This window comes from Carcharodon carcharias, chromosome 11, assembly GCF_017639515.1.
Source record: "Carcharodon carcharias isolate sCarCar2 chromosome 11, sCarCar2.pri, whole genome shotgun sequence".
Lineage (NCBI taxonomy): Eukaryota > Metazoa > Chordata > Chondrichthyes > Lamniformes > Lamnidae > Carcharodon > Carcharodon carcharias.
The window spans coordinates 4,568,063-4,581,679 of record NC_054477.1 but is presented as its reverse complement, the minus strand read 5'-3'; the positions used below and the strand labels follow the sequence as shown (position 1 = coordinate 4,581,679).

Below are 13,617 nucleotides of genomic sequence, written 5' to 3'. Positions count from 1 at the left end.
CATGGTCCCTTCCTGTTCCATCTTGCCTGTCTCCCCGTTAATGACCCGTAATCCATACTGTGTCAACAAAGCAAGAAATTATAATATTTTTCTTTTGGTAATATCACTGTCATATTTAGGTACTGGAAGACAGGCTGTTGAGGGTTGTAAGTATGGTAATTGGGGTAAGAGACAGAGTAACTGCAATAGTCTAAAACCAAGTTAGAAATGGTTTTGATATGTCAATGAACCAAGAAGAACTTCAAAAAGAATTTTACACAAAGCAATAACAGAAGCAGTTTTGAATTGAGTTGTTTTAGTTCAAAGGGGGATATATGCAGGTTGTAAAAGGTGTAAGTAAGCAAGGTAAAGGTAGGGTATAAGCAAAAAACTGCGGATGCTGGAAATCCAAAACAAAAACAAAAATACCTGGAAAAACTCAGCAGGTCTGACAGTATTTGCAGAGAGGAACACAGTTAACGTTTTGAGTCCGTATGACTCTTCAACAGAACTAAGGAAAAATAGAAAAGAGGTGAAATATAAGGTTTAAGGTGGGGGGGGGTGGGACAGGTAGAGCTGGATAGAGGGCCACTGATAGGTGAAGATAACCAAAAGATGTCATAGACAAAAGGACAGAGAGGTGTTGAAGGTGGTGATATTATCTAAGGAATGTGCTAATAGGTGACATTAAGGGTAGAAAGCAGGACAAGCGAGGTACAAATAGCCCTAGTGGGGATGAGGTGGGGGGAAGGGATCGAAATAGGCTAAAAGATAGAGATAAAACAATGGATGGAAATACATTTAAAAATAATGGAAATAGATGGGAAAAGAAAAATCTATATAAATTATTGGAAAAAGGGGGGATCGAAAAGGGGATAGGGATGGAGGAGAGAGTTCATGATCTGAAGTTGTTGAACTCAATATTCAGTCCGGAAGGCTGTAAAATGCCTAGTCGGAAGATGAGGTGCTGTTCCTCCAGTTTGCGTTGAGCTTCACTAGAACAATGCAGCAAGCCAAGGACGGACATGTGGGCAAGAGAGCAGGGTGGAGTGTTGAAATAGCAAGCGACAGGGAGGTCTGGGTCATGCTTGCGGACAGACCGAAGGTGTTCCGCAAAGCGGTCACCCAGTCTGCATTTGGTCTCTCCAATGTAGAGGAAAGATAGATAAGATTGAGAGAGTGCAGAGAAGATTTACTAGGATGTTGCCGGGTCTTAAGGAGTTGAGTTACAGGGAAAGATTAAACAGGTTAGGACTTTATTCCTTGGAGCGTAGAAGAATGAGGGGAGATATGATAGAAGTTTACTAAATTATGGGGGGTATAGACAGAGTAAATGCGAGTAGGCTCTTTCCACTTAGATTAGGAGAAATAAACATGAGAGGACATGGCTTTAGGGTGAAAGGAGAAAGGTTTAGGAGGAACATTAGGGGGAACTTCTTCACTCAGAGAGTGGTGAGAGTGTGGAACGAGCTGCCATCTGACGTGGTAAATGCGGGCTCACTCTTATGTTTTAAGAATAAATTGGATAGATACATGGATGGGAGAGGTCTGCAGGGTTATGGACTAGGTGCAGGTCAATGGGACTAGTGGAATAATATTTCAGCACAGACTAGAAGGGCTGAATGGCCTGTTTTCTGTGCTGTACTGTTCTATGGTTCTATGGTAACCGCATTGGGAGCAGCGAATGCAGTAGACTAAATTAAGGGAAGTGCAAGTGAAATGCTGCTTCACTTGAAAGGAGTGTTTGGGCCCTTGGACAGTGAGGAGAGGGGGAGTAAAGGGGCAGGTGTTGCACCTTCTGCGGTTGCATGGGAAGGTGCCGTGGGAGGGGGTTGAGGTATAGTGGGTGAAGGAGGAGTGGACCAGGGAGTCCCAGAGGGAACGATCGCTGCAGAATGCCACCGGGGGGGGGGTGAAGGGAAGATATATTTGGTGGTGGCATCATGCTGGAGTTGGCGGAAATGGCGAAGGATGATCCTTTGAATGCAGAGGCTGGTAGGGTGATAAGTGAGGACAAGGGGGACCCTGTCATTTTTAAATGTATTTCCATCCATTGTTTTATCTGTACCTGTTAGTCTATTTCAATCCTTTCCCCCCACCCCACTCCAACTAGGGCTATTTGTACCTTGCTCGTCCTGCTTTCTACCCTTAATTAGCACATTCCTTAGATAATATCACCACCTTCAACACCTCTTTGTCCTTCTGTCTATGACATCTTTTGGTTATCTCCACCTATCACTGGCCCTCTATCCAGCTCTACCTGTCCCACCCCCCCCCCCCCTTAAACCAGCTTATATTTCACCTCTTTTCTATTTTTCCTTAGTTCGGTTGAAGAGTCATACGGACTCGAAACGTTAACTGTGTTCCTCTCCGCAGATGCTGCCAGACCTGCTGAGTTTTTCCAGGAATTTTTGTTTTTGTTTTGTTAAAGATAGGGTATGTTTATTTTTTAAAAGCCTAAGAGCTAGAGTAAAGAAACGAGTTTAATCAATTCTGGGAAGAAGGCATTTCTGAAGAGTCTGTTTAAGACAATACAGAGATCAAAGGGAAGGAACGCAATTAAGGAAATACTGAAGCCCAGGGGGCAGCTGCTCAAGTCTCCCAGATGCCAGCAAGATAGTTGGTCAGAACTCCTGGAAGACAGTATGAACAAGGCCAGACCGGGAGAGCCAGTTGCTGTCAGCCTCAGAGGACACTCAAGGAAAAAGGCACAGTGTGGTAAAAATTTCTAGAATTCTATAGATTTTCTATAAGGATAGCTGCTGAACAGTAAAGGGGCTCTGAGGGTAGTTAAAATCTTTGGAACTGTTTTAAAGTACTGTTTACTGTGTGAAGCCACCCTTGTGTTTAAGCGTAATTGTGTTTCTTTTGCTTTTTTTTTAAATAAACGTTTACTATAAAATCATCACAAGTAGTCGAGGACATCATTTCCTGATTTCAGGACCTCTCCTCATACTATACCAATCGCAAAAGCCGTTTTGGCAGCTGTTTCAAGCTTCCCTTTGGGATTTGGGCAGCTTGTTTTCTTGACAACTGTCTCTTAATTGCCCCTCCCCAATTCTCCCCTCCTGTGGGCTGTTCCCAGACAAAAGCATCAGGCATCTGAGATTCACAGTGGAATTTACTGACATTCTACTGTTTGTTGGAAAGCTCTGCCTTAACAGACCTGCACAGTTTGGGACTCATGGCCACAATCGCATTTTGGGTCATCCTTCATCCTCTACTTAGGGAGCAGGTGGCCACATGGTCCATGCCCAGTGCAGATTGGGTTCCGTGCTGTTCACTGTCTTCATTTGGGGGGGGGGGGGGGGGGGGGGTCAGTACCAGGGATCTCTGCTGCTGAGTCAGTGATGAGGTGTTGATTTATGTGCTGCATGTGTCCCTGATTCCATCCATCTGGATTGAGGGCTGAAACTAATTCATTTTTTAGGCCATTCCAGAGGACAGTTAAGAGTCAACCACATTGCTGTGGGTCTGGAATCACATGTTGCCCAGATCAGGTAAAGATGGCAGATTTCCTGCCCCTAAAGGATCTTAGTGAACTAGATGGGTTTTTGAGATAATCAGTGATAGTTGGCATGGTCACCATTGCTGAGACTAGCTTTATATTTCCAGTTTTATTAATTGAGTTTAAATTCCACCAGCTAGCATGGTGGGATTTCAACCCGTGTCCCTAGAGCATTAGAGCCTGGCCCGCTGGATTACTAGTCCAGTGACATTACTACTACACCACATCTCCCCTTAATCTTGCACTGGCCAGAGTGGATGAAGAGCGGTTTATGAAGAAATGCACATGTTTTTGTTGAGCCTTAGCTTGGCTGGTGAAACAGGCAGACAGATTTAAACAGTAAACACTGCCCTGTATGTTGACCATAGGTCAAGGGGCAGGGGGCAGGTCAGGTTACCTCTCCAGAGTGGTTCTCATTGATTTTATGATTGAGGGTCAGCTGCTTGAAGTCGATGCCAGCGTGTTTGTTCAATGTTCCATTTCCTGCACAAAATACCAGAGAGCAAGGAAATTAATTCCAATCTCCAGCCATCCCAGTATCTGATTGTTGGAAACAGTGCAACACCCCCATTCCCCTGCCCCTACATCAGATCACAGTTTCCATCCAATTCATTCCATAGAAGCTGAAGACCTCTCAATACATCATAGACCAAGGGAGCTGGCAAGATCCAAGGCTGAGGTTTTGATGCATAGAGATTTCTCAGGTTGCTGTCGTCTCTCAGCTCTAATGAGCTAATGAATTTAACCCAAATCTTTCAGACTACTGTTTTCCTCCCTCTGACTCCCACCCTGCACAAGCCAGAAGCCGAGTGGTCAATAATTCTATTATTGTACCAGGCCTCTACCAGGCTGATACACAGTTAACTAGGTGAACGCTGCTCTTTCTCATCCAGCCATTCCCACATCCTAAATTCTCCTTAACTCAGCTCAGACACAACAATTATGAATTACACTCTGGTCAAGACTGAATAAATGTTAGGGAGTCACTGACGGGGGCGAGTGCGTGTTGTTCCTTTCCAGAAGGTGTCCTTGTAGGGTACTTTAGTCAGACTCTGGCCCAGCTTCTCTGCACGTTCTGTGGGGGAGGAGATACAAAGGGAGAGAGAGTTAGGGGTGAGAATAAACAAGAACAAAAGGACATGACGGATTCGAGAAGGAAAACAACACACAGGTATTTCAAAGGGAGTGAAGGAACCTCTCAAACCCAGTACCATACACCGATCTTGCAGCACTGCACTGTCCAAACTGGTCCCGCCACTGACACTGGGCCAAGGCAGGGACACCCAGCTTATCACAGGACAGAATGACAAAGCTCCACATGTAATAGGTTCCTTCAAGTGCTTGTGTGGGCCACTGCACTGAACCAGGCATGGGCAGCAGCCCCAGTGCTGTCACATTTGGTTAAAAGTGAGCAGATTCGGTGATTTCAGTCCTCTCCACAATATTTCAGTTCTCTTTCACCAGCAGTTTTTTTTTTTTTACAGTTAATCAATTCTCCTTCTGGATGAATTCAGAATGTAGAAACATAGACAGGAATATAGGGCAGAATGTTTCGGTCGGCATTGGGACATGGGCCCGACCCCCTCAAGGGTAAAGTAGCGTGTGATGACATCGGGCTAGCGTCCCAAAGTCATCCTGTTCGTCGTGCGATATTTCGGTCGGTAGGCGCATGCAAAAGCTGGAAGCGCACTCGCTGACAATTGAGCTCATTAAAGTTCCAATTGTCCCCGACTTTTCATGGTCCGTCCAACCTTATGGTTAGCGGAGGGGCGAATCTGCCAGGCGGACTTTGCATTTTTGATGAAACCTCATCCAAGGGCAGGATGAGGTTTCCATTATTAAATTTTAAAAATGTATGGACAGAATTTTCATCGTTTATATGTACAGACGACTGATTCTGATGCGTGGACAGTTTTTCCGGGTTTTAAAATCTTTATTTATTGGTTTTAAATTCTTCAGCCCCCTGAGGCAGCTCACTGTCTTCAGAGAGCTATCGTTCAGCGCTTCCCCTGCGCCCGTGCTTACGTCAGTGCCCACCCTCCTCCCACCCCTGACCCCGGCAGCACTGAGCATTTCAGCGCGCGCTACACACTGGGTGTTCCACCTCACTTGTTCTGGACTCGCCCTCACCAGAGGGAATAGTTTCTATTTATCGACCCGAGCCCTATCAAATCCTTTAGTCATCTTAAACGCTTAATTAGATCACCCTTTAATCTTCCATTTCAATGGAATAAAAGCCTGGATATGCAACCTGTCCTCATCATTTAACCCTTTTGTCTCAGATATCATTCTGTTGAAGCTGCGCTGCACTCCCTACAATGCCAAAGCCTCCTTTCTGAGGTGTAGTACCCTGAACACAGTTACTCCAAGTTAACTCTGTTTCTATCTCCACAGATGCTGTCAGGCCTGCTGAGGTTTTCCAGCATTTTCTGTTTTTATTTCAGAGTTTTATACAACTGTCGTATAATGTCCATCCCTTTGTACTCCAGCCACCTTCAGGTAAAGGTTTATATTCTATTAGCAATTTTGATTGGTTTTTGTGCCTGTCCACCAGTTATTAGTAATTTTATGTACCTGGACTCCCAAATCTCTGCTTCTCCACAGTTCCTTGCCTTTTGTCATTCAGAAAGTATTCTGATTTCTCTGTCCTGGGTCCAAGTTGGATTATTTCACACTTCTTCACAATGATCTCCATCTGCCAAAGCACTGCCCACTCACTTAATCTGTCTCTGTCCTTTGTAACTTCCAGCTCCTGTCTACAAAACTTACTGTGCCTTCTAACATTGTGTGTTCAGCAAACCTGGAATGGTGAGAATAAACACGTTCTCCTGACAATGCTCATTCTGTATACAGGCTGGGGATACATCATGCAGTATTTCTCCACGCTAACGCTGAGGAAGATTGTGAAAAATCGGGGTCAATTTCAAAATAAATCTTAGAAAATTCTTCCCCAAGTCCCAAAGGCAAATAAGAAGCTCAGTTACCATCACTACTGTATTGAACTAGCCCCTAACCCCATTCATCAGGGTGTCCTGCTCCCAGAAGAAGCTGTCAATTTCTTCTCGAGACTGTAGGATACCCAACAAATCCACTAGTAACATGACCTAGGATGACAACACTTAAACAAGATGCTTCCTACCACTTAATCTACTGCCAAAATATTTCACAAACATTATTTCCATAGTTGTGTTGAAGGGTCATGAGGACTCAAAACGTCAACTCTTTTCTTCTCCGCTGATGCTGCCAGACCTGCTGAGTTTTTCCAGGTAATTCTGGTTTTATTATTGCCATTATTCCTGGCTATTCAGTTTGTATGCCTGAAATACGTTACAAATTCTACCTCCACATGCACTTCCTGTCTGTATCACTTGACTCTCTGTCGTCATGTTTTTTGCCACATTTTATGTGTCAACTTTTCGCCCTTTGTGATTTTTTATTTGCTCTTTGGATGTGGACAAAACTGACAAGGTAACATTTCCCAGCTAGATGCTGTGAGAGCATTTACAATCAACCACAACTGTAGGACTGGAGTCAGAAGGAGACAGTGGCATAGTGGTAATGTCAAGGGGACTAGTGATCCAGAGGCTCAGATTAATCCTCTGGGGGCAGCTGGTGGAATTTAAATTCAATTAATAAATCTGGAATTGGAAGCTAGTCTCAGTAACGGTGAACATGAAACCACCTAAACAGAGTGTGAGAGTATTGGTGAGTTGAGGGAATCTTAAATATCTTTCTAAAAATCTAATACATTTAACTGCAAGTGCTGTTTGAATTCTAAGTCTCATCCAAGGACCAAACAGAGAGATAGAAGCTATCCATTGGCAACACTGAAATAGTTAAGGAAACTATCTTGAACTGGTTTGTTCTGTACCTGGGCTTAATCCCTTTGTTTCAGAACATATAAATTCAGACATTCTCAGTGCCAGCAGCACCGAGTGTAATTTTAACAGAGTGAGAGAGTTTGGTGAGCTGAGGGAGTTCAGTGAGGAAGGGAGGGAGGTACCACTTTGTTTTTTTTTCTAATATTCCACCTCCAGGAATTGGATCTTGCTCTGCTACAGGGAAGAAACTAGCTGTTTGGTAAGTATCTGGTAAGTGGATAAGTTTATTATATTCCGAATGTTCAAAATAGTACAGGAATTTGTGGTAAGATTTATAAAATACAGAAAAGAAATTAGATAATTGAATAAAATAATTAAGTAATTAATTAAATCACATAAAGATGGCAGGACATCAGTGTAAACATGTCTACACGAAGTGTTTGGGCCTTGAGGAGCTTCGGCTCAGTCATTGAGCTGGAGGCTGAGCTGCAGACAGTGTCACATTAGGGAGCAGGAAAGTTACCTGGACAGTTTATACCAGGAGGCAGTTACACCCCTTAAGATAGGGTCTTCTGATTTGGAAGGTGATCAGGGAAACCAGGCTGTGGCTGCGAATGAGGCAGGTAAAGGAATAGAGGCCGGGGGGGTGTCAGCATCTGCACCTGTCCAACAGGTTTGAGGTTCTCTCAGCTTGTTTGGATGGGAATGGGGACTGCAGGGTGATGAGCTAACTGACCGTGGCATTGTGGTACAGGAAGCCATTCAAGTAGGGGGAGCAAAAAGGAATGTAATGATAGTAGGCGACAGTGTAGTGAGGGGGCTTGTAGCAAAGAGCAAGAGTCCAGGCGGCTGTGTTGCTTGCCCAGTGCCAGGGTACAGGACATTGCTCAGGGCTGGAGAGGAACTTGGAGTGGGAGGGGGAGGATCCAGTTGTCATGGTCCATGTAGGTACCAATGATATAGACAGGACAAGAAAAGAGGTTCTGCATAGGCAGTATGAGGAGTTAGGCACCAAATTAAGAAGAACCTCAAAGGTAATAATCTCTGGATTATTTCATGAGCCAGATGCAAATTGGCATAGGGAAAATAAGGTTAGAGAAATTAATGCCTGGCTCTAAGACTCGTGTGGGAGAAGTGGGCAATTCTTCAGTCTTCTGGCAAGGCAAGCGAGAAAGGTACTAATATGGGAAATGATAAACAAAACATGACAGGAAGACAGAGAGTACAAATCTAAGAGTAGCAGATAACGACAGACATAACAAAAATAATAAAGGGACAAAATTAAAGGCTCCGTCTCTGAATGCACGTAGCATTTGAAAAGAAAAGATGAACTGACACGTCAAATAGTAATAAATAAGTATGATCTGATAGCCATTACAGAGACATGGCTGCAGGGTGACATAGATTGGGACCTGAATGTTGAAGACAATGCGATACTTAGGAAGGACAGGAAGTTAGGAAAAGGTGGAGCGGTGGTTCTGTTAATTAATGATGGTATTCGCACATTAGAGAGGGATGACCTAAATTCAGGAAACCAGAATGTAAAAGCAATTTGGGTTGAGATGAGAAACAATAAAGGCAAAAAGTCACTTGTGGGAGAGGTGTACAGGCCCCTTAATTGTCCTACTACCTGGTAGGACAGAATATAAAAGAAGAGATAATGGGAGTTTGTCAGAAAGGTACAGCAGTAATCATGGGGGATTTTAGTCTACAGGTAAATTAGAAAAATCAGAAAAGCAAAGATAGCTTAGATGAGAGGTTCATAGAATGTTTTTGGGATAGTTTCTAGGAACAGCACATTCTGCAGCCAACCAGAAAGCAGGCTATACTAGACCAGGTACTGTGCAATGAGATGGGATTAATAGCAAAAGCACCCCTAGGTAGCAGCGATCATAATTTGATTGAATTTTATACTCAGTTTGAGGGAGAGAAGAGTGGGTCCAGGTCTAGTATTTTAAACTTAAATAAGGGCAATTATGAGGGTATCAAAGCAGAGCTAACTAAAGTGAACTGGCAAATTAGGTTAAGGGATAGGTCCATAGAGATGCAGTGGCGGACATTTAAAGGGATATTTCTGAATACACAGAATACATACATTCCAACAGGAAAGAAAACTTCCAAGGGGAGAACCCACCATCCATGGTTAACTAAAAAAGTGAAAGACAATATCAAATGTAAAGAAAAAGCATATAATTGTGTAAAGATGGGCGGCGGGTCAGTAGATTGGACAGAATATAAAGACTAGCAAAGAATGACAACAAGATTAATAAGGAGAGAAAAATTAGTACGAGAGAAAGCAAGTTGGAAATATAGAGACAGATAGTAAGAGTTTCTTTGGATATTTAGATAAGAAAAGTGTTAACAAGGTGAGTGTTGGACCTATAGAAAGTGAGCCTGGGGAATAAATAATGGAAAGTAAGGAGATGACAGATGAATTGAACAGATATTTTGCATCAGTTATCACTATGGAGGATAAAAGTAACATCCCAGAAATAGCTGTAAATCAGGAAATGGGAGGGAGGAAGGAACTCAGGATAATTACAACCACCAGAGAACTGGCATTAAGCAAATTGTTGGGGCTGTGGGCTGACAAATCCCCGGGTCCTGATGGACTTCACCCTCGGGTCTTGAAGGAAGTGGCTAGTGAGATAGTTGATGCGATGGTTTTAATTTTCCAAAATTCCCCAGATTCGGGGAGGATTTCATTAGATTTGAAAATAACAAGTGCAATTCCTTTATTCAAAAAGGGAGAGAGACAGTAAGTAAGAAACTACAGGCCAGTTAGCTTAACATCTGTCATAGGGAAAATAGTAGTGTTATGGCACAGCGGATGCTAAATGCTGAGCTGCTTCAAATCCCAGAGGGAAACTTGAAACAGCTGCCACAACTGTTTTGCAATTTGTATTTTATTTTAGTTGTGTGCTCTGAACGCAGATGTAATAACACTACCATGACTTCAGAGGTTTTAGAAAATGAAATTAAACATTTATTAACAAACAATTTTAAACACATATACAGGTCAACAAATTACTATTATAATAACTCCTAAAACCCCGAATTAATCTAGCTTCCAGTTACACCTCCATTAAGGCAACAGTAAAAACAAACAGATTTAAACAGACCCAGGCAAAGCAACGCGATGCCCTGAACAATGATATTCAAAGTGAGTTTTCTCAGTTTCGGTTCTTGTAGACAGTTTGATGAGTGGTGTGCCACAGGGATCAGTGCTGGGACCTTGACTCTTTACAGTTTATATACATGACTTGGATAAAGGGGCAGACGGTATGTTTGCTAGCTTTGCTGATGACACAAAGGCAGGTAGGAAAGTAAGTTGTGAGGAGGACATAAGGAGGCTACAGAGTTACATCGATAGGTTAAGTGAGTGGGCAAAGATCTGACAGATGGAGTATAATGTGGGCAAATGTGAAATTGTCCATTTTGGCAAGAAGAATAAAAAAAGGTTATCTAAATGGCGAGAGATTGCAAAGCTCTGAGATTCATTGGGATCTGGGTGACCTAGTGCATGAATCGCTAAAAGCTAGTGTGCAGGTACAGCAAGTAATTAAGAAAGCTAACAGAATGTTATAATTTATTGCAAAAACAATTGAATACAAAAGCAGGGAGGTTATGCTTCAGTTGTACAGGGCACTGGTGAGACCACATCTGGAGTGCAGTGTACAGTACTGGTCTCCTTATTTAAGGAAAGATGTAAATGTGTTAGAAGCAGTTCAGGGAAGGTTTACTAGGTTGATAGCAGGAATAGACAGGTCGTTTTATGAGGAAAGGTAGGACAGGCTAGGCTTGTATCCACTGGAATTAGAAGAAGTGACTTGATCGAAATCTTTAAGATCCTGAGGGGTCTTGACAGGGTGGATGTGGAGTGGATGTTTCCTCTTGTGGGAGAATCTAGAAATAGGGGTCACTGTTTAAGACATAAGACATAGGAGCAGAAATTAGGCCATTCAGCCCATCGAGTCTGCTCCGCCATTCAATCATGGCTGATAACTTTCTCAAACCCATTCTCCCACCTTTTCCTCGTAACCTTTGATCCTCTTACCAATCAAGAACCTATCTATCTCGGTCTTAAATACACTCAATGACCTGGCCTCCACAGCCTTCTGTAGCAATGAATTCCATAGATTCACCACTCTCTGGCTAAAGACGTTTCTCCTCATCTCTGTTCTGAAAGGTCTTCCCTTTACTCTGAGGCTGTGCCCTCGGGTCTTAGTCTCTCCTACTAATGGAAACATCTTCCCCACGTCCACTCTATCCAGGCCTTTCAGTATTCTAAGTTTCAATCAGATCCCCCCTCATCCATCTAAACTCCATCGAGTATAGACCCAGAGTCCTCAAACGTTCCTCATATGTTAAGCCCTTCATTCCTGGGATCATTCTTGTGAATCTCCTCTGGACCCTCTCCAGGGCCAGAACATCCTCCCTGAGATACGGGGTCCAAAATTACTCACAATATTCTAAATGTGGTCTGACCAGAGACTTATAAAGCCTCAGCAGCACATTCCTGCTTTTATATTCTAGTCCTCTCGAAATAAATGCCAACATTGCATTTGTCTTCCTAACTACCAACTCAACCTGCAAGTTAACCTTAAGAGAATCCTGGACTAGGACTCTTAAGTCCCTTTGCACTCCAGATTTCTGGATTCTGTCCCCATTTAGAAAATAGTCTACGCCTCTATACTTCCTACCAATGTGCATGACCTCACACTTTCCCACGTTGTAGTCCATCTGCCACTTCTTTGCCCATTCTCCTAACCTGTCTAAATCCTTCTGCAGCCTCCCCGCCTCCTCAATACTACTCGTCGCTCCACCTATCTTTGTATCATCTGCAAACTTAGCCAGAATGCCCTCAGTTCCTTCATCTAGATCATTAATGTATAAAGTGAAAAGTTGTGGTCCCAACACTGACCCCTGCGGAACTGCACTAGTCACCGGCCGCCATCCTGAGAAGACCCCTCAGTCATCTCATCCTTAATAATGGACTCTAAAATCTTACCAACGACCAAGGTCAGGTTAATCAGCCTGTAATTTCCCATCTTTTGCCTCACTTCCTTCTTAAACAGGGGGGTTACATTAGTGATTTTCCAGTCCTCTGGGACCCTCCCTGACTCCAGTGATTCCTGAAAGATCACCACTAACGCCTCCACTATTTCTTCAGCTATCTCCTTCAGAACGCTGGGGTGTAATCCATCTGGTCCAGGTGATTTATCCACCTTCAGACCTTTCAGTTTTCCTAGCACCATCTCCTTGGTAATGGCCACCATACTCACCTCTGCCCCCGACTCTCTTGAACTTTGGGGATGTTACTCGTGTCTTCCACTGTGAAGACTGACGCAAAGTATCTATTCAGTTCCTCCGCCATTTCTTTGTTCCCCACTACTACTTCTCCAGCGTCATTTTCCATTGGCCCAATGTCCACTTTTGCCTCTCTCTTACCCTTTATATATCTAAAAAAGCTCTTGCAATCTTCTTTTATATTACTGGCTAGTTTGCCCTCATATTTAATCTTCTCCCTCCTTATTTCTTTTTCAGTTGTCCTCTGTTGGTCTTTGTAGGCTTCCCAATCCTCCAGCTTCCCACTGCTCTTCGCCGCATTGTACGCTTTCTCTTTAGCTTTTATGCTGTCCCTGACTTCCCTTGTCAGCCATGGTTGCCTCGTCCTCCCTTTAGTATGCTTCTTCTTCCTAGGGGTCACTCATTTAAGACAGAGATGAGGAGAATTTTTTTCTCTTAGGGAGTCGTTAGTCTTTAGAACTGTCTTCCTCAAAAGGCAAATTAAGCAAGGTCTTTGAATATTTTTACGGTAGAGCTACATAGATTCCTGGTTAGCAAGGGGTGAAAGGTTATTGGGTGTAAGCGGCTGGTTACAATTCGATCAGCCATGATCTTATTGAATGGTGTAGCAGACTTGAAGGGTTAAGTGGCCTACTCCTGCTCCTAGTTCATATGTTCGTATCATTGATTGTTATAAAAACCCATCTGGTTCACAAATGTCCTTTAGGGAAGGGAATCTGCCATCCTTACCCGGTCTGGCCTACATGCGGCTCCAGACTCACAGTATTGTGGTTGACTCTTAACTGCCCTCCGAAATGGCCGAGCAAGCCACTCAGTTCAAGGGCAATTAGGGATGAGAAACAAATGCCGGCCTTGCCATTGATGCTGACATCCCATGGAAGAAGGATTAAAAAAAACACGTAGTCCAGACCAGGCAGGGTTAAGATGGGCAAATGGAGTTAAGATACAGATAGGCCATGATCTAACTAATGACAAAGCAGGCCCGAAGAGCCCTGTAGC

At 43.5% G+C, this 13,617-nt stretch overlaps 1 protein-coding gene across 1 annotated transcript in view; it reads right to left on the bottom strand.

The window, feature by feature from the left end:
- ilk (integrin-linked kinase) overlaps positions 1–13,617 on the bottom strand; it is an 88,839-nt gene that overhangs the window by 18,831 nt on the left and 56,391 nt on the right. The window contains exons 6-7 of the mRNA XM_041199782.1: positions 4,479–4,562; positions 3,885–3,970 (exon numbers count right to left, since the gene is read on the bottom strand). Coding sequence (XP_041055716.1) covers positions 3,885–3,970; positions 4,479–4,562 — 170 coding nt within the window. The remainder of the gene's footprint in view (positions 1–3,884; positions 3,971–4,478; positions 4,563–13,617) is intronic.